The 27,950-nt window shown below is 43.8% G+C and overlaps 1 protein-coding gene across 7 annotated transcripts in view; it reads right to left on the bottom strand.

Moving 5' to 3' along the window:
* The window catches only part of PTPRT (protein tyrosine phosphatase receptor type T), a 465,535-nt gene that overhangs the window by 75,661 nt on the left and 361,924 nt on the right, over positions 1–27,950 (bottom strand). For 6 of the 7 annotated variants that reach the window (XM_021535469.4, XM_021535471.4, XM_021535472.4 and 3 more), the window contains exons 12-14: positions 25,280–25,553; positions 16,514–16,550; positions 2,475–2,610 (exon numbers count right to left, since the gene is read on the bottom strand). In XM_021535469.4, coding sequence (XP_021391144.2) covers positions 2,475–2,610; positions 16,514–16,550; positions 25,280–25,553 — 447 coding nt within the window. Of the gene's footprint in view, positions 1–2,474; positions 2,611–11,964; positions 12,022–16,513; positions 16,551–25,279; positions 25,554–27,950 lie in introns of all 7 variants that reach the window. The other variant, XM_085557969.1, reaches the window with a different exon arrangement.

Here is a 27,950-nt window from a genome sequence, read left to right as displayed (position 1 = left end):
TCTGGTGAGTTCCACAGGAACAAAAAGAGGCTCCTGATGATACCAAAGCTTATCTCAAACCAATGCCTTCCTTCTCTTCTCATCCCTTTCTGCTTCCTCTGCTCTCTGTTTACAAAATGCTTCATCCAGGAAATCCTGTGCCTGTTCCCAATCAGCTGTGATGCTCTGGACAATGGACAAATGGCACTGGGATATTTTCCAGCTCCATGTGACGACAGCATCTCAAGTTCAGCTCATTAAATTATTTTGCTGAATTGTTGCCTTGCAAGGCTACACTATTTGTACACCAAGGCCTTGCTGCACTGGGAACTGTTTCTAAAATGAGGCTAATGCAAACACGCAATGCACAAGCTTAACCTCCAAATGCTTCTGTTTGCAAAATAAAAAGAGAATTCTGTTGTTAAACTGTTCTCTAAGAAGAGCTCAGGGTTTCAGCTCTGCACTTCCAGAAGTTCCAATCAATTTGTGCTCCAAATCAGCTTCTCCTTTTAGTAAAGCTGGTCCCAACCCACACCAGTTTACAAATGCAATGAGCCTGACAGGCTGAGGTCCATCCTCAGGGAACATTTGTCCATATGCAGCTCTGAGCCCCAGCTGGTGCTGCCCATCCAAGGGAGCCCAGAACGGATGTGATCAGCAGCTCTGGAGGTGCTGGAGGTGTGCTACAGCCTCCCAAACCTCCTCCTGCACTCAGAGCTTCTAAATGGGAAAAGATTTTGAAGTCAATGAGCCAGTTTATTCCTTATTTCAGTGTGTCTTCCAGCGGGTATCCCTGCAAATTGCAGCAAACAGACAGAGATACAGACTGCAGGGATTCTGCTTGTCTGCCCCAGGAGGGGCTGTGGAGACAACACAGAGGAAACTGTAATTTTACAGCTCCCAGGGGAAAAAAGGGAGAATTTAGATTTCTAATTCTTCCACTCACCTCCTTTCTAATGTTAACTTTAAAGAAGATTGCCCAGGTTTACAGAGCCTATGTCAAAACCAGCTAAAGCAAAGTTCTGTGTGTGGGACATCACACCAAATTCACCAAACATTGCTGCTCCAAGGACCTGGCAAGTTCAGCTGAAGGTCCTGTGCACTGTCTCAGGGGCCAGCTCAGCTCAGCAAGAGCTTGGAAACTTGCACCCAGAGCAAATGAATCCTCAGTGTCCAACCTCTGGGACTCATTCTGCATTAGCAGTAATTTTGCTTGGGGGTTTGTCTGTGTTATCTGGGAGATAATAACTTAGGCTGTAACAGTCATGACAGCCAAAGCATCAGAAAACTCAAGTGTTGGAAGAATGGTTGGGATGAAGCAGCCACAGCTTCTCTGGGCAACCTGTGCCAGGGCCTCACCTCTCTCACAGGAAAGAATTTCTTCCTAATATCCCATCTAACCCTCTCCTCTGTCAGCTTGGAGCCATTCCCCCCATCCTGCCACTCCAGCCCCTTCTGAGTTGTGTCTCTCCATCTTTTCTGTAGGCCCCTGTGGGAACCCAGGACATCCCTCTGGCTGCCCTGGCTGTCTCTAGACCCTGGCAGGGGGCTCAGAGACCTTGGCATGAAGTCAAAAATATCTATGGCTTCCATTTTAGCCCGTGGAAAAAGCTGCCAACTCTGTATGAGGAATTACAAGCCACAAGGGTTTGAGTAGTGTGGTAGGTGAGTTAACACAGGGTGAAAAAGTAGAATTTTGGGGCTTTTTAGAATGGGGTGCAGGGGGACAAGATGGAGGGATTTGGGCATGTCCTGACCTTCTTCTCCTTCTCCTTGCCCTCCATGTCTTGCTGTGATGGTGACACTTTGCTATTGTTTTAATGTAGAGACACACTGTCCAACATAAATGATAGATATTGGCACATTTTTGTAAACATAGTACAGGTAGTTTTTGGTATAAAATATAAACACTGCCCTGAGGGCAGACAGAATGCCATGGCCAAGCTGCTGGACAGAGCTCAGCAGGTCAGAGAAAGAATGTTCTAGATAAGGGACAATAAACAATGTTGAGAAGCTGATCCTGTGCATTCCAGCTTCTCTGGCTGCACGGGCTGGGAACAAGGACTTTTACACTCTTGGAGTCACCTCGACACCCAGACCCTGAGGCTCCCTTAAAGTACTGGAAGGCCACATTTGGGTGAGTCCAAACCTTCTCTTCCCCAGACTGAACAATCCCAAGTTTCTCAGCCTTTCCTGTTAGGAGAGGTTCTCCTTTTATCCCCTTTATTCCATGCTACTTTGTGACTTATCTCTTGACATTAATTATAAATTAATTATCATTATCTCTTTGCAGTAACAACCATTCTTTTGTTGCTGGATCTCCCAAAAGTGGTATTTCTTCTGTGCCTACCATCCTTAGTGTCAGTGTTATGTACACAGGCATTAACTGTTGCTCTCTGCACACATAAAGAATCTTCTATCTTTATTTATTCTTCCTTTGGAAACTACAACAATGCAGCCCAGAGGTCCAAGATGGGAGCAAAGCAGAAACTTACCTTCTTTTGAGGGTAAGCATTGCTCCCAAGAGGATAATAACAAACATCAGGAGACCAGCTATAACTCCAGCCATTTTCACCGTGCTGTCAACTTGCTTTTCAGGTTCCACTGCATTTGAATTCTGGGTGGAAGCTCCTTAAAAGATGGAGGGAGAGGAAGGACAAGATAAAAAAAGAATTTGTAGGCAAACTGTGCAACCATCCACTTTAATTATTCATTTGAAAGTCTAACAACATATTTGCAATCAAATTGCAATAGACAATTGTCCATCTAACCAAATCTGCCTTTAATGAGGGCTAATGACAGATAATTCAGAGCAGTAATAGGGTGTAAAATCCCAGTGTAGTGCAAATGACTCTAATATTTTACTAAGTTATAATGTAATGGGGCATTTACTCTTCTGAAGCACTCAGTATGCACCCAGAAACAGGAGAACAACAGTACTAATTTTAATCTCAAATAGTTTAAATGGACTTGAATCCTTACTCATTGAAATAGTGAACACAGTAACATGTAATTATGATAATACTTCTGGCAGAAACTTTTGTCCCTCCAAAATCAACTCACATTTGTCTTTCTCAGTGTATTGGAGGCCTGGCTTTTTTAAACATCCCATTACAGATAGACATGTAACAAGCATTAATCCAACATATAGAGCACCCTCCACACAGAATCATGAAATGATTTGAGCTGGAAGGGACCATAAATCCCATCTCATTCCAGCCCCCTGCCATGGGCAGGGACACCTTTCACTAGACAAGGTTGAACTTTGGAGCTCCATCCAGACTGGCTTTGGACACTTCCAGGGATGGGACAGCCACAGCTTCTCTGGACAAGCAATCCCAGTGCTTCAGCACCCTTTATCACCACACACCAGGCATGGCTTCTTCAGCCCAAACAAGAGAGCATCGTTTCTATTTGAAATTTTAGGGTGTTTTTGTTTATTTGTTTTTTTTAACAAGTGAAATCTACACACCTGAAAATAAAACGTATTTAGGAGCATTATTTGCATAGCATTTCTGCTCTAACTGAGCACCTTGGAGACAGATGCCCTCTACCCTATTGTTGAGACCTCATTAGTCCTCATTACCTTAGTTCTGCTGACTTCACTGCTTGCTGCACAGAATATTTCCAGATATAGCTTAAGCCACTGAGCTTGATTTAGAAAGCCCCACAAGATTTGAGTCATGGCTACTCTAAAGACTAAATAAGCCTATCTTCATTATATTCCTGTTACACTTAACTACTCCTAAAAATATCACCACTGCAGTTCACGAAGTTAAATGAATTCATGTTACATGAGATCCACTCTTATCTTGGGCTCCACCTTTGCTGCTGGAGTCAGCCAGGTCTTCCTCTGCAGCTTAAACAAAGGGAAAGGCAATCAAAGGTGAACACAGAGGGCTGACATCAGAAGATTGCAATGTTTTGCTCTTTTAATAGCTCTGTGCTGCTGATCTTCAGGAAATCTGAATAACTTCTGTTCAAATTCACTTGCTCGGGGAGATAATGTTCAGTCAAGTCCATGTGTTGGTGAGACAGCAGTGTTATTGTCACTGGGGTGTTGTTTTGTCTCTTTGCCACACGTTAAACTGTACATGCTTTAAGAGATGATGCCGTGATAAAAGCAAGATTTCACTTCTCCTACAGCTAAGCTGTTAATCTAGTGTACTCAGAGCAAAACACAAAATTTACCAAATAAAAAGGGCTAGCTCTTAGAATCCCATGTATCATTTTCAGCTTTTGCCCCTGACAGCTCTACTATTCTGCTGCATTCACCAATTTGCCCATTCAGTTTAAGAGTTCACTGATAACTTCTTTGCTCACAGGTCTGAAGTGCATTAATGGGACTCCTGAGCATGAAAATAAAAGAACGTATCAGTTGCATATTTCCATCTTTATTTGACAAGCTCTCCCACAATCCTGCAGTAAATGTGTGGAAGAGGTGAGCTATACACCATCAGACAGGCAATCCCCACACTGTCACACAACAAAGGCAATGAAAAAGATACAATTTTGCCTGGAAAATGGCTAAAACTCTATTTATTTGAAGTGAAAGTCAGAAGTACTCAAAATTATCCTTCAGCTGAGCTGCAGTTACTCTTATGACCCTAAATAATAGGTGTTGGAGAATGGTTTTCTACTAAAAACAGCACAGTCAGACGTCCCTCATTTTTGTACTATCTGAATACCCTCATGAAGTGTGAGCTGTGTTAGAAGAAATAAGAATATGCTGTCAACTCCATCTTCTGACCCACCAGACTGGTTTGATTTTGCCAGGCTGCTGCTCGTTACTCCAGGCAATGTGTGGTCAGAGTGTTTTTGTCTGATATTCCCCACCCCACTGCAGGCTCCTGCAGTTCCAGGAGGAGAAGAAAGGCTCATTACCATCCTGACACCTCCACACCGTGGTGACAGGTTCACTCCAATCTTCTGGGCAACTCTATCTCTCTTGGCAAAGGCCAGCAACTCCTTTAGGCTACCAGCCCAACCATTTGTGAGTTGTCTCAGCAAATAGTGCCTAAGAATGGAGAATCTGACAGTGTCAGCAAATTCCTGGCTCTGGGATTCTCAAAGCCTTGCAATGAAGCATTACTGCAAAAGTCCATTGTTTTCCTGCTGTTCTGGCATATTTTCCATGCAGATGTCTCAATCTCCTCTGGCTGCTCTGGTTTCCCACCTGCCCAGCACCAGCTGTAGGTAAGAACCTTCCTGTCCTGGCAGGAGAAGCTCTGTGAGCTGTTTCTCACAGGACATGACTTCTGCTGCTCCTGACAGAAACGCTGGTTTAGAATTCACTCTTGCTTCTCTGCTTTATAGAGAGGCAAGATCTGAAATCCTCTGAGCACAGCAGCCCATAAAAACTGCTCAGATGGCCATTTCCTACAAAAAACACACTTGCAAATCTCCCTGCACTAATGTACTTGAGGGGCAACCCTTTTCTTTCTGAAAAAAACATGTTTATATATTGCTCGCATTAAAAAGGAATGAAAACAAATGATAACTGTATTTTCTAGTGGCTACTTCCACCACATTTCCTGGAATGATTTGTTCCTTGTAACAGGAGCTGGATGCTGGAATAGTAAGACACAGAGCAGGTCACCACTGTTATTACTGTGTGTATTTCAGTGGCACCCAAAGTCCCCACAGAGGTCAGGACCCCATTACTCTGCACTAACACAAACTAGGACAATTTTCTGCCCTAAGCGTGCTTTCTTAATAAGAAAGGCAAATGATAGCATGCAGTGCCAGTAGAGTGAAGACTGTAGGTCTCCTGATTCCCTGTCTGTGCCTTATCTACTCTCCCAGGCCACTGCTCTCAGAGATACTCATTTCTGTGGTGCACAAAATGGACCATCCCAGGAGCCAGAGCAGTGGCCTGACTCAGGCACTGATATTCACCAGCACTCCACTGGTCAGCCAGAACTATTTCAATGTTTTAGTTCTTTCCTAGCAACCCAATTGACTTTGTTTCCCCTCAATCCCTTCCAAAGTTCCCAGATCCAGCATCTTGCAGGGAGCAAGAAGACAGCACAGGGAGCACATTCATGGGAGACACAGTTCTGGTGATGCTACAGAGATGCAAAGAGAGCAGGGCAGGAGCACATGGCCAATTTCCCAGAGCTGTCCAGCTCATCAGCCCATGAGAAGTCAGGTTTATGGATCATCACACACTGATGGTTTTAATTAAGATTTTAATTAAGGTCTAATCTGGCCATACTGCTGTTGATTCATAGAATCACAGAATAGGCTGAGCTGGAAGGGACACATCAGGATCCTCAAACCCAGCTCCTGGCCCTGCAGAGACACCCAAGAACCCCCTGGGCACCCCTGGCAGCGCTGTCCCAACGCTCCCAGAGCTCTGGCAGGTTTGGGGATGTGCCCATCCCCTGGGGAGCCTGGGCAGTGCCAGCACCTCTGGGGGAAAACCAGCAGTGGCATCTAAGGGAAAGATACCATGGCAATCTCTCTCCCAGCAATTTCTGCACAGGTATATTATTTGAAAATAAGCCACAAAATATAAAGCAACCTCCTCTGTGGAGGTGGCACTCTGAAAAACATCCAGGAAAGAATGATTACTGAGTGCATGTAAGTAAGCAGGGATGATAATACAAGTTTCTTCCATAAAACCTACTTCACGAACTGCAATTTGAAACATTCTTTACTTTAGGCAGCAATTACAATATTGCATTTTAAAAAAATGACACTGCCAGGAAAAATAATTCAAGAGAGCCATAACCAGGAGAAAAGGCCAGCTGGTGAGGCACAAAGTCCTCAATGGAAGTGGCATCATAATCACCAGTAGCCAAGACACTGGAGGAGAGAGAAGCATCCCAAGGAGAAGAAAAGAAGTGAAATAAAACTATTCTAAGGACAGCTGGGTCAAATATTCAGAGTCCAGAAAAGGGCAATGCAAGTGTGAAGGAGAGATGGACAAAATAAGAGAAGCAACACAAGAAATGGGAGATTCAGCTGCCTCTAGGTGACAGGAAACACCCAGCAAGGGGCCAAGTCTGGCAACGATGAGGTTTGGTTTTAAAATTGTTAACACCTAAGAACACAGCTTCTTCAGAGAGAAATCCACTCTTGGAACAAAAAACAATCAGAAAAATTACTTCAGAACATTATTTAACCCAGAAAAATTAATGAAAAATACCAGGCTCCCAGTCATTATCCGTTGAAATGATCTGCACAATCAGAGTCATTTCTTTGCAGCACATAATGGCCAGGCAGTGGGCTGAATGTAAAATCTCCTAATAGACCTAGAGGCTTGTATTCAAAAGACAGCTATTCTCAAATCACTTGTAAACACGATTTCCTTTATTTATTTTTTTATGATGCTTTCTATGTGAGTGGCCTACAAATTATTAAAGCAACTCTGCATGCAGGAATGTTTTCCCTCATCTTTTCGGTTCCTGATAATATCTATATCTGAAACACAGTCTGGAGTGCAAACACAAGGGCAGACAGGTACCTCCAGGAATGATAACACTGAGATAAAGGTGGAAAGGCACCTTTTTACATCCTGATGTGGAAACACTCAGCACCAGCCCAGGGTGCTGCCCACACCCTCCAGCAGTGCATTAGCACTAAAAATCTGTGCATGATGCTCATGCCTCCATGTACCATAAGCCAACAGAGTGGAACAGCTCATCACATCTAAGAAGCAGGTTCCTCTTTGGCTATTTCTCTGTTGCAATTCATTAGAAAATGAATATCACAAAGAGGATCACCACACACAACATCACTACACCAGTTTTCCACCTCCAGTTATTGAAAACTGCAAACAGCACCGGATTAAGACTATAATGAGACACACTCATTTCTTTAGCAAAGCTCAAAAGGAATTGACAGAATGATGAGAGCCAAAAGCTTTCAACCATATTCTCAGCAGAGAGAGCAGCAAAACAAAGCAGTCCTGGAGAGAAGGACAGACCAGAATTTGTATGAGGGATTTTCAGGCTTACAGGTGGAATCTGTAGGAAGATGAGGGTAAACACACAGTGAGGCATCAAGATCAGCATTGCTAAGCTGAATGAGAATTAAAAAATAGCTGTAAGTGAATAATTGATTCTGGAGATTCCAGACAAATCCGGCACAAAGGCTATTCTTTTTCCCTCGTGTTTTTTCTTCCTCTCTTTTCAGAACAGAAGCCCTTAATTTGTGCTAAAATCAGATATACAGTCCCCAAGAATAAGAAAGGTTATAAAATTTCCCTGAAAGAAGAGCTCAGCTAGAGACAGCTCTGTGATGCCAACAAATGATGTGATGGCTCAGGGGGTAAGAGCATATTTCTAACTCTTCACTTTTGCAGAACTGTATTTAAAAACTAGCTCAAATGTATAGAAATGGAAAACAAGTACAATTACCAATATGACAAGTTCAAATTTACCAATGTGACTTGATTTTTGTCAAGTCTTAGACACAGGGAGATCAACCTTTTGACTGATAACAGGCAAAAACTTCTCAGTGCCTGACAATGTCATGGATATATAACAGATTCACCACAATTATTGACTTTTCCCCCAGTCAGCCCCTTATAAGTACCCTGCTCTCATCATGATTGTTATGAAAAATCCACACCCAGAGCAGCTGCAGAAGCTGCAAAACCAGTGAGCAAAGCCCAGGGGTGGGCAGAAAGTGAACACTGAAATAAAGTCACCTTTTGAGCCCAACTGGACCAAGGTGCCTCAGGTACCAGGGTGACCTACAAAAACCTGCCCTGAGTGGCTTCACCCCGAGCTGGGGGAGCAGCAGGGAGAGGAGGAATCTCTCTTCCAGCAAAAGGGAGTCAGCAGGGCAGCCTCAGGAGTCTTGTGTACACACTCTCTACGTGTGCTGCATGAACACCAGGACTCTGCCTGTGCTCTGCCAAGTTGAAGCAGCATTTTCAGGCAAGACTGGAATGAAGATTTCCCTTTTCCTCTACAATAACACTACAAAGCAGTCTCACACCTACCTTGTCATTTATATCCTAATGCAACCATATAGTTTTTAATGCCCAGCTCCTGGAAGAAGCTCAGAAACTTGTTAATATCAAACCTGTTTCTGAATACTGACTTATCAAAAACTCTATTTAAGGAAACAGGCATCATGTATTTGTAACAGTTCTGGGTCTGCCATGCCTTTGGAAGTGTTCTTAAAGGACACTGATGTCAGGAAAATTAATCCACACACATCAGAGGTTATGTCCAAAAAGGAGGAGTCCTTTTACTTTATTTGAATAAAGGGAGAGGCCATGGGACATTCCCTGGGGTCTCCCTCTTTCCCAGTGGCTGAGGTACTTGAGAGGTACAGACTTCCCAGAACAAAGATTTCCCTCTAATGTATAACCCCCCTTTTTAATCGTTAATTCTTATGGAATTTAGGATTTTCCCATTGTTTCTTTCATCTTTCAATATCCAGTTTCATTTATCAGCAAACCTACAGTTTGTTTGTAAAGGCAAATATCTTTTTTTTTCCCATTCATCAATCAGTGGAATTCCTTCCCATTGTTTCATGCTGGTTTTATCCACCAGCAGACCCACAGCTTGTTTGTGAGGACAAATCTGTCATTCCTCTCACTGACAATAACAATCTATCTATGAAAATAATTTTAAATGATCTGCAGTACCTGCCCAATGGCTGAGACACCTTAGAAAGGATCTGTGGGTATCAGGAATCGAGACAAAATCCTGATCACCCAAATGAGTTGGTGTGAGGGGCTGAAGGTCAGGAACACAAAACCCCAATGTCCTCTAAAGCATGAGAGTCCCCTCCTGCCTTCCCCCTCCTCAGCCCCTGGGCAGGAGAGGCTCCAGGGGACATCCAAAGAGCAATTCCTGCAAACTTTCCAGCAGAAGAGATGAAAACCAAGCCCCTAGATTTCATAAGTGAGGAATCCTCCAATGCTCCCTGCATTCAAACTAGGTAAAACAAAGCCAAAGGAAACCTTTTCTTAATTTGACCTTCACTTGTGGCTTTCATGTCCAACTACTGACTTTTCTTTATCTGGCTGCCAATTTATCTGCAAACACAGGTGAATGACCACTGGCTCAGTGCAGCCACAGCACACAGCCAAGAGCATCCTTCCCACCAGCTGGGACTTGAAAAGGGACGAGAATTTCCACACTGCTCCAGGTAAATCCTTGCCTGCTTTGGTTCCTGGAGGCCTTGGCTCACACAGCTTTTTTTTATTTTCGTTCCTCCAAAGACTTTCTATGCTGAAGCTACTTGTGTCCTTGCAGTGGGAGCTTTGAATTAAAAAGGTGATATTTTCACAGTCTCCTCTTGCTAAATGATCCCAAATTTTATCTTTAACACTCTGCTTCTTCTCCCCTTTCCTCCAGCTGCCTATTTTAATTGGAGAGCCCAAGATTAGGGTCTGGTAATGCAGCTGAGCTCTGGAGTAGACAATGACCTCTGGACACTGGGCTGGAAACACCAAATTCAGTTCACTCCTGGCCTCATCCCCTTCTGCACCAGGTTCTGCACTAATTCCAATCTGTGCCCTGGGAAAAGAAAGCCTCTAAAGGGATTGTGATGCACTGAACTTCTGCTAAAAAATTAACTTTTAGAAGGCAGAAATTTGTTCAGGGGGACCAACCACTTTCACGCATTCAACTTAAAAAATGTGATAAACTCCTCTGAAATAAATAGCACCAAACAGAATAAACCTGTCAAAGGAATAATATTCTAGTGTATCAGAAGACAAAATGCAGCAACAAACAGATTTGAAGTGGCATTAGATCTGTTTAAAAAATACATTATCTGTCTACAAAACCAGAATGTGTTTTAGGAAACAAAAGAAGCCTCTTCAATGGATTTGAGGGAGCAGGAGTTATTAAATCAACAGTTTTCACATGCAGCAAAATTGTGTGGGAACAGCAGGAACTTTTTCCTTCCTCATTTTCCACTGATTTTTTTGCAGTCTCCCCCTCCAGCCCAAGATTTCCCTGGTCACATTTCAGACACAGGTTCTTTACTGAGATTTCAACATTTTCTCAGTAAGTTTCCTTCTTTCCATGCAGATGTACAGCCAAAAATCAGGACCTTTATTTCCAATGCATTCGAATTTCCCAGTAATCCCAGCACCTTTTTACCCCTGTACCATCACAGCTGATGTGCAATTGAAATAATTGTTGGGTGAGGAGGTCATAGCTAGGCAGGAATGTAGCACTGGGAGGGGAGCATTCCTAGAGAAATGTAATCTATCTAAAAACTGAAAAAGCCCTCCTTTCTCATTAATCCCATGTAATGCTGCCACATCCCAGCCACTCAATCTGTGCACATCAGGCTGAAGCAGAAGAACCTAATTCCACAAACTGATGGGATCTCCTCTCCATATCTAAATTTTCTGGAGTTAATGATGATCCTAGTCCCAGTGTTACATATGATGGGGTAATTTTATGCCACACAGACTTCCTTCTGATGGAAACTACAAAACTCTTGAGAGGTTCTGAACCTCCCCACTGTGAGTGACTTGGTGCTGCTGAGGCTCAATTCTGCAGCATCTCTGGCTCCAGCAGAAGTTTCTATAGAAACTACAGTCTCTATAGTTCCTCTGCTCCTCTACAGAGGGGCTTTCAGAATCACATTTTCCTTTTCTTGCCACCATTTCTCCGACAGCAGACCTCAGCTGTCTATGAATAAGCACAATAATCAGCCCCAGAAAATGGCACAGCTCCTTTAATTGGAAATGAAGCTCAGCTCCATGAATGCTCAGGGGTCCCTCAGCCTGTGCAGGGGGGTCCATGGGGCTCTTCCATCCCCCTCAGGTGCTGCTGTGAAGATTTAAGAGGTGTTGAGCTCTCAGCTGACCCTCAGCACGAGCAGATCTCCACCTCAGCACTGAAGGAGTGCCATGAAAGCACTGCCCTCCTGTATTCTGTAGTTGGAGCAATTGTAAAAGTAATTTCTCATGCAAAACAAGTATTAAGCAAGAAGTCATGAAGCTGCTCAGACCTCTGGAAGTTTGACCAGTTTTCCTTTTTCTGAACTGATAATCACCTGTGCTCAAGAGGCTGGGCGGGTTTCGCGTGGTTGCCTGTTGTCTACCTATCACTGCTAAGAACAAGCAAAATGGTTCCCAGGCAGCATGCACGAGACAAAAAAAAAAGAAAAAAAAATAAAAATGTACCTCATAATGGTTATTATAGTTCCATTCTTTCATTTGCAAGAAGTCACATTTTAAGGAAAGAAGAAATGAGTATTGGGAGATAAGGAACCTTTAATGAGCCCTCTGCCTTGGTTTCAATTACACTGTGAAATTAATTTAATGCACTTTAGTAATACAAGAGGTAATCGCTCTCTCTTGGTAAGAGGTTGCAATTTTCTCTAATAAAGTGTCTATATAAATATGTTGCTTTAAGACAGGAAGAACAAGTCAGTTAATTCAGAAAGAATGGGACATATTAAAACAAATGCTGTCAAGGAAACCAAATGGCAAAACCTATAAATAACCCATCTGAATGAAAATTGTGTGGCAGAGAGCTGGTAAATTGGGGTTTAATTATAAACATTTTTAAATACTGTTTTATGTTAATGAGGTGCATCCAATTGCCTAATGCTGTGAAAGATAACATTAGTCCAGTAATTTAAGAAAAAAAACCAAAAAAACAAACCAAGAGAATAGCCCATGTGAGGAGGGAAGTGGCAAGAGATCTGAGACCAACGAATCTGAAAATAAATAACATACGTAGATACAAAAGGTTCATAATATTTAACATGCTGGCAGAGTGTGGGATGGCTACACAGAGTGGACGAACGCAGGGAGCTTTGATGGATCATCCAAGGTGACCCCAGCAGGGGCTGGAGGTGAGTCCCTGCCACTGGCCCTTCCCAAAGGCAGCAGCCAGCCCTTGGCACTGGATGGAGTGAAATGAGCTCAGGGGCCGTGCTGGCCCAGCTGGGAACCTACTGGCTCTGCTTTGGAGAACCTGCTGCTCTGAAATGCTGATGCCACCCTGTCCTCCCAATATTTATTATCCTAATCAATAGAAAAGGATCCGAGAGCTTTTTCTTGCCACCACAAGAACCAAGTTAATCTAAGCAGGAGCAGCACACAGAACCACAAAGAGAGAGAACCACCAGGGAGCTGGGAAGCAGCTCCTGCATGGAGCTGGGCTGAACCAAAAAGAGCTCATCTGAGCAGCCTATTTCTGGCTAAAGAGGAGGGAAGAAAGCTGGGAAAGCTCCAAAAAAAAATTTTTTTATTTTATTTTTTTTTTTAGTGGATTAAACCACCTTTAAAGAGTGCTCTGCTTTGCTTTTCTTGGTGTTGGGGCAATGGGACTCAGAGAGCAAACTCCCTGGCAGCCAGCTGGAGGAGAGGCGGTGGAACAGCCCCGTTTGTCTCTCGAGTAATTAAAGACTCAGCTTTGGAGCAGGTGCCTTGCAGCAACACCCAGGATGTGTTACAGTCCCCCAGTAACACATGCCTAACACATTTCACTGCCTAATTACTCCCACACTCACGTTTAGTGCCCTTGTTAATCCAGTACTTCAAGAGAATTCTTGCCTTGCTTAAACACGCCTCGATCCTAATCTTCCTGTCACTGGTGTAAATCAGAACTTATTTCACTGGTGCTAATGGAGCTGCTGCAGTGACAAATGTCTAGGAATGGGAAAATTAGGCTTCTATTCCAAAATGAACATTTAATCTGGCACCAGTAGTGTGTATTTATTTTCTTACATAAATTTTTTTTTTCCTCTGGTACCAACTCAAGCAGAGCTTTTAATGCTGACATTGTTTCTGACTCCAAAAAAAGGTGTTTTTTTTCCCTGACTCCTACCACATCACAGTGGCATCCTCACTGGCAGCTCTGAGATTCTGTTCAAGGCAGACTTTGGGTTTGCTCATTCTATCCTCAGAAAAACACCAATGCAAATAAAGGGGAATACAGAGCAATATAATTAAGGATAATCAATATAATGAGCAGACAGAAGACAGCACAGACACAGGAGGTTATGTAGAACATCCCAGCTACCAGCCTTTGATCAGGACATGGTGTAATCACAATTTTGTGAGTGTCTCTGTGCATTCCCCACTGCAGAGAGGGCAGGTACAGCACCCCTCTCCAGGGGCTGGTCCCATTATTCCTATGGAATTAATGTATGGTGGGAATGCAGCCTCAGGACATATGGAAACCTGAAACTGTGGGAAAGCCCACAGCACCACTTTGTTCAGCTGTAGGTGTGGCAGGTCCTGTGATGTTGCCAACACCTCAGCTCGTGGTGCTCCTTTGCCTGTGAGCTGCACCAGCCCTGCTCCTCTGGAGAGCCAAACCTGCCCCAGAGGAGCCACAGCTGGGGTATCCCAGCTCCCTGCTCAGGGCCAGGCACTGGGAATTACAGCACTGCACTTCAGAGCCAGGGCAAGAGGAAAAGAATTTCCACAGAGGCTTCTGCACTCCGCACAGAGGAATAAGATATCTACCTATAAATCAAAAGTGATATGAACCAAAAGTGAAATAAATCAAAAGTGATATGAATTGAGACAGCGAGAATAAACACTAGAACTACCATCATTTCTTGTCCTTTTCCATTCAAGTCAATAAAGGAAAAAACCCTAAAGAATAAGATCACCAAAAAGCAGTGGTTCTAGACATCCTCAGGTTCTACCCATGTCTTTTGTATCTCTTATTAAATTAATCCTAGCAAGAGATTCTTTTTTAAAAAGAGATGACACTCAGAACCAACAGAAGGAGGGTGCTCAATGACTGGGTGGCTCAGTGACTCTTCCTTGTGACCTAACATGGTTAATGGAAATTATCTCAGTTTGCAGAAGTCAGCTGAAGGTCAAACACTTATGGGCCACTTTGCTGAGGTACCCAAATCAGAAAGTGAAAACAAAAGGTTGTATCAGAATGGGATTTTTCAAGCTGTGTAAGTTATTTTATTTTGAATACTCATAGAGCAAATATCTTTCCTGTTAGCATGACAACATTCTTCCATCAGTTCCAGAAAAATGAACAACTGAAATGGAACTACAGGTTTCAAAAAATTAATTCAGTATCTCTGAGCTCACGAAGAGACTGTGCTGTTGGAAAAGCCTGTGGAGATTCATTTCACCCAGTCCTGCTCTTGCTCTTTCTACCACTAGAAAGCCAAAATCAGATATTTGAAATGATCACATTACTACAAGCTGAGAGAACTGAGAGGAAGGAGACACACAGACTTAGACACATAGAATGTTTGTAACCGAGAGAATGAATTAAATAAAGATTTTACAAGGAATTTTTAAACAGGAAAGGAACAAGAGGGCATGAGGAGCACCAGAGCCACAGATGAGAAGGAGAAATGGGAGAAATGGCTGCTCCTCCTCAGCTTTCAGTGGTGACACAACTGCTTACAGCCCCAGCAGTCTGCATCAGTGAGTCTGAGCAGGGAAAGCCCCTGCACAGGTGGGAGCCGCAGTCACTGCCACCCCAGTGCCTGGCTGGCTCTGACACCCTGGGAATGTCTCCACAGGGAGATAGAAAATGCTCTCCAGTGGCTAATGGGGTTTCTTTGAGCCCTCCCAACTCCTCTGCAAGTGCAGATGCAGAAGGGATCAGGAGAAACATCCTTTAAGTCATTAACTTCTGCCACAAGTCAAAATAGATGGAAAATAATGGAAAAAATGGGATGGTGCCTCAAAGCATTTCTGAATTCCTGCCAATTTGGGTGAACTCTCAAAGGCTCCACAGGCAGCCATGCAGGTATTTCACATTCCAGCAAAGCAGCAAGAGCACAAGCTGGCAAAGCTGAGTTTGGGAATGGAGAGTCATCTGTAGCACAGCCCATGGCAACACCCCAGCATTTCCCTGCAGCTCCTTGGCTGACTACAACATGTGAGGGGAAAATCCTTTTACAGCTACTCTGTGTTACAAATAAATTAGTGTCTGACATATTTTCTGGAAAAATAGCCCATGGGGTGATTTAGAAATCTTTAGAAGAGTTGTTAAAAGCAGGTGTAAACTCTAAGGAGCTCAGACATTGTCACTGTTGGTCCCTTAAGAGCTACACCTTGAACCAACCTGGGGCTGTTTTCTTGGGTTTGCTCTGTGTGACCTGTCAGCTCGGTCTCCTCTGAGCTTACCACAATGAAAATCAGGAATGCTTTCTCCTAGTTTGTTCAATTATACCATGAAAATGGCATGATGTAAGAATTGTGCCCCGCTGTGTACAAGGTTAGGCTTACACAAGATCTCCTCTTATCTACTTTGTACAGTTGTGGAGAGAACAAATTGAATGGGAAGTTAATGTCACTTTTTCAGTGATGTTCTGCCAACAGCAAGAACAGTCCTCAGGACAGAAAAGCTGTCAACAGAACGAGGGGAAGGAGGAACCACAGAGAATTATACCCTGCATTAAAAAAATAACAGAGGCCACAAATACAGTGGAGTGGTCCTAGAAATGGTTGTTCTGCCTTGGCAATCTTCCTTTTTAAAAAAATAAAATAAAAGAGGAAATAAAGAGGCTGGTTCTTTGGCTAGGAACTGTAATCAAGTTGTGCCACCACTGCAGTTTTTACATTTCTGGTATTGTGTTTTGCAGGAAAGAGAGACCCACATACCTTTTGTTGCCAGCCGGACACAGTTGATTTTTGTTTCCTGAAAAATAAAAAAACACAAGAAAAATATATAGGAAAACATCATAGTGTGTAATTTGCCCATCTACAGTAAACACACATTCCTTTAAAAAGCTACTAAAAATACATATATCTTTTCTTGCACTTCATCTTTGAAAATACCACCAACAGTTTTTGTTGCATAAAACACTCCATACTACTGGACTTGCTTGCAGTTGGTTCTCTTTAAGTATTGAAAAGTTGGGAGTGACAGCACATTTCTCCACGCTCCATGTGTGAGTGATGGGCCCCACGTAAGTGTCTGATTAGCTAATAGAATTTCCCAGTTAAATGACCTGCTCTGTAATAGACTGACAAGCCTTGGGTCAAAAGTACAGGCCACTGTACATCTCATTTTCATGCACCATTACTGCGAATTTTGCAAATTGGGTATTTATTTAAACACATGGCAAACAGACACCGAAGAAGTCATTTGAATATTTCAGCTCTCTGATGGATGTGGAGCAGACCAACATTCTGTGCTGCTGCCTCTGCCAAACGAGCTGTTCTAACAACCCTCAGCACTGCAGCTCCTCATTGCAGAGCTGGGACACAACCCAGCGCTTTGTCTTCAATCACCCTGGAGCCTGCAGAGCTGCAGGAATGGGATTTGGATCCGAATGTTGTGTTTGGCTTCATAAACAGCTCAAACTCAGCTTTCTCAGGCCACCTCTGCTGCAAACACAACCTCTGTGGAGTCCCCAGCTCCTCGCTGCACAGCCCTTCCTGGCAGGGGTTGCTGCTGTCCAGCCTGTGATTGCCATCCAAAAGGGAATGTGCTGCTTGGTTAAAGAGCTGCCTCTGTCAGGCACTAATCTGCTGCAAGGCTTGCAGAGCACTTTATGCCTCTACACGTCTCAGGTGTAATGAATCCAGCATAAATTACTGTGCTAACAATGCTCCATTAATATGGATGCTGTCTGTGCTCTGGAAAGAGCAGCCCAGCAAAGCACTGCTGAGCGCGTCCTTCCGTCCTCAATCGACTGGACAAACCTTGTGCAAATCTGAATTTGCTCTTGGAGAAAATTGCTCCATCTGTGACAAATCCTCCTTGGCTGGAGCAGACACACACAGCCCCGCTGTGCCTTTCTCCTCACGCTTTTGTTGCACGTAGGAGGGGGATGATTGCAGGATGTCTGCTGGGTAACACTGGGAATCACTGGAGCAATTCCCTCTGATCCCTTTCTGCCCACACAATCTGGATACAAGCCACACTGTGTGCAGCTTAAGATCAAGGAGATACCCAGAAGGACAAACCATCCCGTTGGCCTTGCCTTCAAACTCTCTTAAGGAATTCCTGGCTCCATTTCTCTTTCCCAGTCCAGATTGGGACTGAAACTCTGTCCATCCCACCTAACCAGACACATCTCTTTGCTTTCTTTGCTTACACCCCTCTGCCCCTCAAAAATCAGCCCCCCTGCATAACCTGCACCAACACTGGCACTGCAAAGTGACCACAGCTGCACACAGAGCTCCCCACTCCCCTCTGTCTCATGGACAATTCAGGTTTGAATTGCCAGTTATTCTGGAAATCCAAAGTCTCTGTTGCTGCTTGGGATGTATGGAGCAGGAAAACACAGCTTTGTTTTCAGAGCTGCCTCTGCACATAGTGCTGGGAACCGGAAGACAGAGAGGTCCTGTTGTAGTTTGTGATCAACAAGGTGAGCTGCAAAACCAGCAATTATGAGTAAAATAAAAAATTAAGAGGCAGGATTTTTGCAGTCTACAAGTAGGTGGGCACTTGTTCATATTTTGTCTAGGAAAATATTCTTGTGTATTTGTTGCTTTCTGCTGGCTTCAGAATGTAACAGAAAGCTGGAGAAATTAGTCAGTGCTGGAAACGAAGAATCTAGAATGATCTCATTTGAACAAATGTGTATTCCTGCATGAGACCCTCCCATGGGGAGATTTGGGAGGACAGAATTTGTTCTGTTTGCATCTGCATCCACTGATGGCTGCACTGAGCACAACCACAGCTCTTAGGAGAACTGGCACTGCCAAAAGCAACAGCTACAGGAACAAGACGTGGACTTCAGAACTTCATTTCAAATTGCATCTTCTGGGGAGGAAAACATAAAAGAATCTGCACAGACACCAGCTCCCAGCTCCCAGCAGTGCTAGTGTAGACTTGAATTTAGTCCATATTCTGGATTAAGGCTGATTATTCCTTTACTTTGCACTGCTCATCTCTTTGGTTTCTCATAAAAATGAGATCCCTTTCAATTTATTCTATTTTTCTTTGGTTGATACTGAGAATTGTAAGTTTGTATGAATCTTTTTAAGGAGAAACAAAATAAATAAAAACATTTCCCCCCTCCAAAAAAAACCCAAACCCAAAACAACAACAACAACAACAAAAAAACAAACCCAAAAACCCAAAAAACTCAAAAAACAACAAAAAAAACCCCACAAAAAACCCCAAAAAACCAACCAACCCAACCATCCTCCCAAAAATCACTAAACCCACTTTCCCACAATCATGTTCATTTTCTGAAAAATATTACTTTTTCTTCAAGGCACTTTCCTGTACACAGTAAAGATCATAGAATGTTAATGGGTTGGAATGAACCTTAAAGTGCCATAGGCAGTGACAATGCTTTTATTCTTATTTTTTTTCCCTAAGCTACATTTCCCATCTTTCAATTTGCACACACTACTTCTTGTCCTATCACCAGTACTTCTCTTTAGCCACCAGCAAAGCAGGAATAAACAACACTGGTAATTATCAATGATCCATCCAGCTTGCTTAGGCAAGCAATGGCAAAATAAGAGATAGTAATAGAAATTTTAGGAAAAAAAAAATTTCCCAAAATGCAGTCTCTGTGTCATTTCTGAATATTCTTTCCAATGCTGTAATACTTATTTCCCATTTTATGATATCACAGAACTTTTAGTAAGTCTTATATATCTACAACAGTCTTAATGATACCCAGAGAGCCAACATATTCTGCATATCTGTTTCATGTAATGGCTGAACTCACAGGAATAAATTAAATTAAGGTGCCAGTACTGCTTCAGCTCTGTATCACTGCCAGGTTAAGGCAGACATTTTATAGCCAAGCAGTAATGGAACAACGTAGGCACATTTTAAATGAGATCCTGGAACAGGAAAACACTCCATGACTACATCCACTTTCCAACATGCTCCATACCCTGAAAGCTCACTGCAGAATAAGCCCATCAACATATGGATGGAAATTTGCTTTCTGGAACCTATTTCCCAATGAATAAAAGATTAGGTGCACACAGCACGGGCACAGAGGACACTGTGTTTCAGGGTGCTCCTGAGGAAGGACCTGCACCCACCATCAGGGACCCTCTGCAGAGAGCAGGGCTGGGGAGCTGGGCAAGCCCTCTCTGCCCACACCATCCTGCCCACAGCCTGGAAACTGCACACCGTGAGCCTGCTTTAGCATCCCCCTGGATTTCCAGGGCTTGTTAAAATATTCTTTTAATATAGCTTTATTCTTTCATTTTAGAAGCAAAGGAGCTGCTGCTGTCTACTAATTACCGAGGCTCCTAAATGCACATTTCACTCAAGTGAAATGGATGATAAAATGAGTTCTGCCTCTGTCTCTTCAGTGTTTGGATGGGAACAATTTTCTGCAGAAAAGGGCTATGAGGGCAGCAGGAAATATGTTTATGTGACAGCTGCATCTTCACAACCTAAAAAGCCACATGATCTTTTTTTTTCCCCCTTTTCTTTGAAACTGACAGCTTGCTGTTTACAGACTACGAACAACAATGAAAGCAGCAAAGCTTTTTCATCCATCTGTTTTCACACCCACCATTTTCCCTTCCCTTTACTCTGATTATGACTTTGCAGCAGTCAAACAGAGCTTGCCTTGCCTGAAAAACCACCTGCCAGCCCCAGCGGCACCTGCTGTCCCCAGAAGTGCCATGGGGGCTGCCCTACAATAGGCAGAGATTTTTAGGCAGCTCAGACTGGGAACAGGCAATTTTATCTGCTGCTGCTTCATGGACCAGACGAGGAATCACGACTCTTCCCTTGGCCTCAGTTCCAGCTTTAGTTCCCCATGTCCCAGAGCAGAACATGGAACTTGTTTGCAACCTGCTTCACACAGGGTAGAAACCACGGGTTAAGTCTTAAGGAGTTATTTATTTGGTCCTCAACAGATTTTGCCCAAGTTCAGGACAGCTTTAAATGGTGTGTTTATTTTCTATCCCATTGCAGCCAGTGGTTTCTACTCTTAAAATATGGCTGTGCAGGGTCAATGGACTCCCCTATAATTTTTATTGCCAGCTTCAGGAAATTGCTATTTCCTCCCAAAGACTAAGCCAAACCTATTATTGCTATTCCAATTATCAGCTTTTTTTTTAGTAGCTGTGTCATTTGGAGAAGGGAGATTTAACAAGGGTAGGGCTTTTATTATTTACAATAGGAAGTTACTTGCGTGATCTGCAGTTGATGATTGGATACCCACTCCTCTCAACCTCTCAGAAATGAGGTAGGCTGGAGGAGGGTTTTATTTATTCTGCAGAACACATGCAGGTACACATCTTCCGGTCAACCAGATGTGGAAACAGGGGTGTACAAAGAGTGAAGTGTTCCCACAGCTGCTTTATTTCTGTGCCAGCACCTCCAGGATGAGATTAAGAAGGGGCAAATATAAGTGGATAAACTGTACACCCCAAATCCTCCTGAACACAGAGCTCCCCAAAGCTGGTGAGAAGCTCACAGAAGCAATGCAGGCAGCCCTGGTGCCATTTCATCTTTCAGAGCACGGCTCGTGCTGAACTCAACCTCCCTGTTTTTTTCATGGCCATCTCCACAGGGATGAATGGCATCTCTCTGCTGGCAGCTCTATCCATACCTTCAACATGTCCCAGAAGAATAATTCTGTGTGCTATGAGCAGACCTGTTAGCATCAAGAAATCCAGCCTCAACTCCCCTGATAATAATGAGCTGCCCGATTGTGCATGTAGTACAAGTCATTAGAGAGGCAAAAAAATCAATAGGAATCTCTGTAGAGTCTTTCATTCCCTCAAAAAAATAATATTCTCATTGATTCCTGCAGTGCTACTTTTCACAATTCTGGGTTGAAGACATCAGTCACTTGTTGGACCACCAGGCTGGCAGAGCAGCTGGCAGCAGCCCCCCATCACTCCCAGCTGTGTTACACAGGCTCCTGCTCATCTCCCATTTAAAGGAAAAACGGCCAAGAGATATTGATTGCAACTATGCTGTTACAAATTTCATTTTAACTCAATGAGGTAAAATGCAGCTCCAGAAAGGATTTTTTTAAGGAGCTCTGATTTCTGAGCTGCTCAAAAATTCAGGCAGGTTTCACACAGCAGCCAAAAATTCTCCCCTTCAGGGTGTGGTGCTGGATCAGCAACCAGAGACCTGCAGTGAGCCAGAAAAAGACCTGGGGACAATGAAACCAGCATCTCAGTTTGATTATTGAGCCAGTGTGAGGATAAGGGATAACACGGGGTTGCCAACCTGGTCTCACCTTTCGGAGGGAAAAATACTGTCAGGGCTGGAGTTTTAAAGGGGCTGAGCTCAGGGAGGGGTTTCAGACAAGCAGATCTTCATGCTCTGTCAGGCAGCCATCTGTAGCAGGTGGCACCAGGAACAAGCAGCAAACATCAGATCCCTACCTGCACGGCTGTGACACTGTCTGGAGATCCTGCCAGAGCACAGCCAAGCCAAATGTCCCCTCTGCTTCTGTGCCACCTCTTGTGCTGACTCCTTCTATCAACTAAACAGTAACTAACGTGCTCTCACTCCCACAGCCACAAAGCCTGGAGTTTCTGCGTCCCCTTCCTCTTTCTCCCCTCTCTCACTTCAAACTCTGCCACATTTCAGCTCAGCATCTGGCTGTCAGCAGTGCCTAGGAGGGAAGTTCACACGATTTGGAAGCATTTTGTGTACCAAAGCTGAGAACCACTCAGTGTCACCACGTTCTGCTCAGACTCCAGTCTGGAGGCAGCACCGCAGTGACCAAAGTGCACCCAAGTGCCCAGGAGATGGATCCAGCCAGCCACAGCTTTCCAGTCACACTCTGAGACAGCTACAACAGTGCACAACACAAGGCAGGAGAGCTCCTGATCTGCTTCTGCAGCAATTTGCCACACTTGTTTTGCATCCAGCTGTTAATTATGTTCCTTTCAGTGTAACAATCAGAGCTAATGGCTGCAGAGCAGACGGGAGCACCAAATGAGCACAACCCTCCATGTACAGAGGAGCTCAAACAATGCAGAACTCCTACAACACTCCTAACCTCCTCCTAATCAAGCTTTTTGACCAAATCCAGGCTGTTTCTTCAAGTCAAGCTCTCCCCAGAGCCCTCTGTTTCCAAAGGAAGATGTTCTGGTTCACTGCATGAAGGCTTCTCATTGCAGCTTCCAGGTGTGGGAAGAAATTTCATCATTCCACAACCGTCAGTGATTAATGAAACTATGGAATATCCTAATTAAAAAATGAGTGGCAATGTTCTGTTAAGTTTCTTCATGTGTAAGGGAACATAAGGCTCTACTTTAACCGTGCTAAATTGTTATTGTTGCAGGATTTTTGCAGATGTGCCTTATCAAAAATGATGGAATGGTTTGGGCTGGAAATGACCTTAAAGACCATCCAGTTCCAATTCCCTGCCATGGGCAGGGACACCTTCCACTATCCCAGATGGCTCCAAATCCCATCCAACCTGGTCTTGGACACTCCCAGGGATGGAAATGCTATGTTGCAACCATAATTTGTTGTAGAATTTTCCAAGACCAGTCAGAACTGCTCAGGTTACAGACAAGTGAAAACTCAGAACTCTTAAATATAAATGTTAGCTGCAAATAATTCTGGGAATGGAACAAAAACCTACCATTTACAGCTGCAAAGGAGTGAATTGACACTAACGTTTGAATTGTGGGGCTTAATGGTTTTACCAAGAAACATAAGGGATCAGAACAGAAGCTACACCTTTGAAGATCCATATTCCACTCTTGGGCATTTCCTCTCTACTTTTACCCACAGCACTACACTTTGAGGATACATAAAGTATATCCTGCAGAAATATAAATTATCACCACAGGAGGAAATAGCTTTCTCAAATAGGAATTTACTGTGTCTGGCTGGACGCTTCTCATCCTGTCATAAACTGTGCATTGTTGCATTAAAATTATTTTATTAACTTATGCTTAAAAATCCCTCCTGTTAGGACAGCCCAAGCAAGTCATCCTTTTTTGAGTCCTTAACACCTGCAATGTAGGGTGAGATGCAGGAAAAGCAGGAACACCAGTGCTGCCTGGATTCAGAACACCAAGGGAAGCCTACACTTCCATCCTCACAACCCATTTATGGAATATTATATTGTACTTAAGCAAATAAAGTTTCTTCTTCCCTGGGGATCCATTCGCTAGCAATTAGCTCTCACACATGGGGGAACTAACTAGAAACAGAGAGACATATACATATATTCACAATTCCTCTTATAAAGGCAAATCCAAAACTGAATTAATTGAGCAGTGCTGGAAGGAAACTGTATTGGCTAGAAAGGAAACCAAGGTGAAAACCAGCACAGTGTTGAAGAGATTTTGTACTTGTCAGCTACACAGCTGAAGCTCTGCAGGAAAATGGTGATAAATGAAGGGTGTAAAGCACTCAGATGTGTTGTGAACACTTGTTGGCACTGCCAGCCTGTGAAACCATCCCAATCCTCTGCAATGTGCAGCTGCATTTCAGGTACAAAAGCCACTAAAGCCTGCACTGTTCACCTTTGACTGATTTTTGTAATTTTTCTCTCTCAGGGATGATATCATGGAGAATTTATCTGTGTTAAAATTAAATTTCTGAAAGCACTGGCAAACATGCTAATAATAGCAGACTCTGCTATCCAAATTTGTGATGCCTTGTTAATGCTCTAAGACACTTCAGGAGGCCAGAGTGGCAAATTCCCTTGTGTTATGTATGAATGGAAAAGAGCTGGGGAGCCAAAGGAGAGGAAGCTGATCCACTGAGGCTGGATCTGGCCTGAACCAGGAGAGGTAAAAGGTCACAAATTATCCTCAGCTGGAAGAGAAGAGGGAAGAGAGGCCTCCTGTCTTCCTGTGGTGGGATGGGTTGTGTTGTGGCACTGTGTGTGTCATTTGAGTCTGAGAATAGGGTGGGCTGCATTTCCTGTGCAGTCTGCATTTTGAACTCAATATCACAGAGTAAAACTGTATAAAAATACAGACTTGCAGAGGGGTAGGACAGAGATGCAGACAATCCCCACTGCAGTACCTGAGTTCCTCAAGCTAGTGCTCCCAACCACAAGTGCTGTACTTGGATATGGCCAAGTGCAAGCTCTAAGGTAATCCAAATTCATAATATCTCCTCCAAAATCACAAGCAATGTGAACTATCAAGATACTGTAGTTGTGGCTCTTAAAAGCACAATAGCCCATACTCTGACATTCATGCTTATTGAAGGATAAAAAATATCTAAATTCTAAGCAGCTCATTTAGTAAATCACATGGCAACATGTGCCTTTACAGAATCAGGGTCCTCAACAGATTTCTCATTGGATCTGAGCATCAGAGAGAGATTTGAGTGAAGAACAAGTAGTGGCATGCTTGATTTTCATCAGATTTCTGTAAGAGGGTAATAAGAAGGAGAAGTTAAACAGCATCCAATCGAGAAGGAAGGAGAATGGTGAGGAGGACAGAGAGAGGCAGTCACACCTACAGATGCAGCTCAATTTGCCCTGCACTTACTCCATTGGCCTTGCTAAGAGCCTGGAAGTATATGCTGTAGCTTTTCAGGGGGGAAAGAGGAGCATTCCAGTAGCCATTGTAGGTCTTGTTGTCACCCACGGTGAAGGGCTGTGTGACCGGGAGGTTGATGGGCTTCAGCTCAGCTGCAAAGTAGTGTGGGGAGTCCAGGCTGGAGGCGTTCTTGTAGCTCACTGGCACAGAGAAGCACTCGATGATGTCTGCAGCTCTCCGGGCTTTCTGCAGCTTCTCCTCCTTGACAACGAGCTGGTAGACACTGCGAGAGAGAGAGAAAGGTGAGATTAGAGACCCCAGAGCCTTGAATGTCAGCAATAAATAAAGGGACAAGAGTAGAGCAAAGTCAGAAATGCAGCTGAGGCGTCCCAGCAAGAACAGCTCCTGGCACAGCAGTGGCAGGGGCAGTGGCCACTGAAAGTCACTGTGGGGGCAAGATGCTGGCCTTATGCTCTGTTTGTTTAATTGAGTAAATCAGGATAAACCTGGGTGAAAGTCAGAGTAGATGTCAATCATGTCACTCTTTAGGAAAAGGAGTAACTAATAAAATATCTAGTCTAGAATTAATTTTTAATGTCCTGAATATTGGCAAGCAGACGATTTCGCTTTCAGCTGCTAAAGTGAAACCTGAATTCTTTGCTTGGGCCAAATGGTGGCTGCAGTGGAGGAGAGCAGGAGCAGGTGGCAATGGTGTCAGGTGCCTTTGGAAACAGTTTCAGGGTGCAAAAAGCTGTTTAGGCCAAAACAAATCTTGAACATCACTTTTTTTGGCCCTCCATCAAGATGTGGATCTTGATGTCCACATAAGGACTGGGTTAGGCCCTGGCACAGGTGCCCAGAGCAGCTGTGGCTGCCCTGGATCCCTGGCAGTGTCCAAGACCAGGTTGGACTTGGCTTGGATCAACCTGGGATAGTGAAAGGTGTCCCTGCCCATGGCAGGGGGTTAAAACTAGATGGGCTTTAAGTTTCCTTCCAACCCAAACCATTCTGGTATTCTATGACCTCTTTTTGGGATATCCTGCAATGTAGAATTCTCTAATTCCCAATGGCAAGTCTCCTTCTATCTTCCATCCCTCGAGGACTGTTTATGTACTGAGCAGGTGGCTTTATAGCTCCCTCAATCCACTTTTGTCTCAAGAAACAAGCAACAACTCCTCATCTTCTCTCTGACTCTATGAAATAATAATCCTTTTTGATTCCTGCTAAGCTTTTGGCCATTATGATATATAATAGCAATCTTGTTATTTCTAGCTTACTATTCCAGGCTCAGAGCCTGTAAGGCATTCAAATGCACTCTGTTTTTTTTTTTTTTCCTTTCCTCCTCAGGCAGCTAACAAAGCCCTGGAATTCCATGCTGCCGTAGCCCAGGAGGTTCCACTGTCTGTTTAACAGCACTCACAGGCTTGACAAAGAGAGATAGGGCTGCAGTCATTTTGCTTGGTGTCAGGCTATTCAGAGGTGCTGCCCTCAGCTGTCTGTGCCAGGCTGGGCCTTTGTTCTGGCAGACAGGGGAGATGGATTAGGAGATGGGGAGCAGCCCGCAGTGTATCTCTGTCCTGGTGCTCACAGGCTCATTGCTGCACGAGGGTCGGGCTGGGGAATTTCCAGCACAGCAATAGCTCCGTGAGAAGCAGAGTTCTGGCTCCTCCAGCACGCAGCAGAGAAGCAGCCCCAGCTCCTGCCTTGGAATTCCCAGGTGCTGGGGCTCATGCTCTGCTGACAGCAGGGCAGGCAGGGAAGAACTTGAAACCATTGGGCTCCCACTGCTAGACACAGTCCCAGCTAATCTGTACAAGCACGAGCAATTTATGAGTTACTCAATAGTAAAGCTGTCCTTACACTGGCGTTTGCTAAAGTAGCAGGAGCTCCAGCTGCATGGACTGCAGCCTTTAATGATGTCCCATCAACATTTTGGAAAGCTGTCCCCCTCCTACAGTTCATCAGGGCCTCTAATAAAATATTTTAGACCTTCTGTGATATTTATTTTACAGTTTTAAAAAGACAAAACCAGGTTTCCAAGCAACACTTTAAGTATTATTATTGAGGATGCAGTGGGACCTGCAAGCCTGATCAATACAAACCCTCTCCTCAGCTCAGCAATAGCAAATTGTACTGGGCTGGTTTGGCCACTGTTTACTGAGAGTTTCCATTCTTATTCTGACCCGTCTCTTTGGCCATAAAAATCCACACTACTGGGAAAGTTTGTCATTTTATTTGTCAGCCATGTGCAAAATTGTAGCTGACACTTTCATGGACATTTGCCAGATGCCTTCTAACCTTAAAAACACTTGGTTTCTGTTTCATCCAGTCCTAAACACTTGCATTTTCTGGTCAAAGAAAATGTTTCCTTTAGGTATATACACAAATATATATGTATAGACATATATTAATCTGCTTTCAGCCTACACAGAGGCCAAGAACTCCCTCATCCTCTCTCCCCAGACCTAAGGAGACAGTCATTCTCCTGGTTATCCCACTTGCAAGCCAAGAACTCGTGCACTGCCTGTCTTTGGAGAAGGGGAAGCTCCCAGGGACACGAACTGCCAGGTAACTGAACTCTTTCCAAAATCATTAGAGCACTACAGACACTTTTTATCATGATCAAGAGTTTTGGTACATACAGAACCCAGTCACAGATACTTTTTAGACTGAACCCAGT

This window comes from Lonchura striata, chromosome 20 (assembly GCF_050655825.1).
Source record: "Lonchura striata isolate lonStrDom1 chromosome 20, ASM5065582v1, whole genome shotgun sequence".
NCBI lineage: Eukaryota > Metazoa > Chordata > Aves > Passeriformes > Estrildidae > Lonchura > Lonchura striata.
Note: the sequence above shows the minus strand (reverse complement) of the source record. Positions and strands in the feature narration are given on the sequence as shown.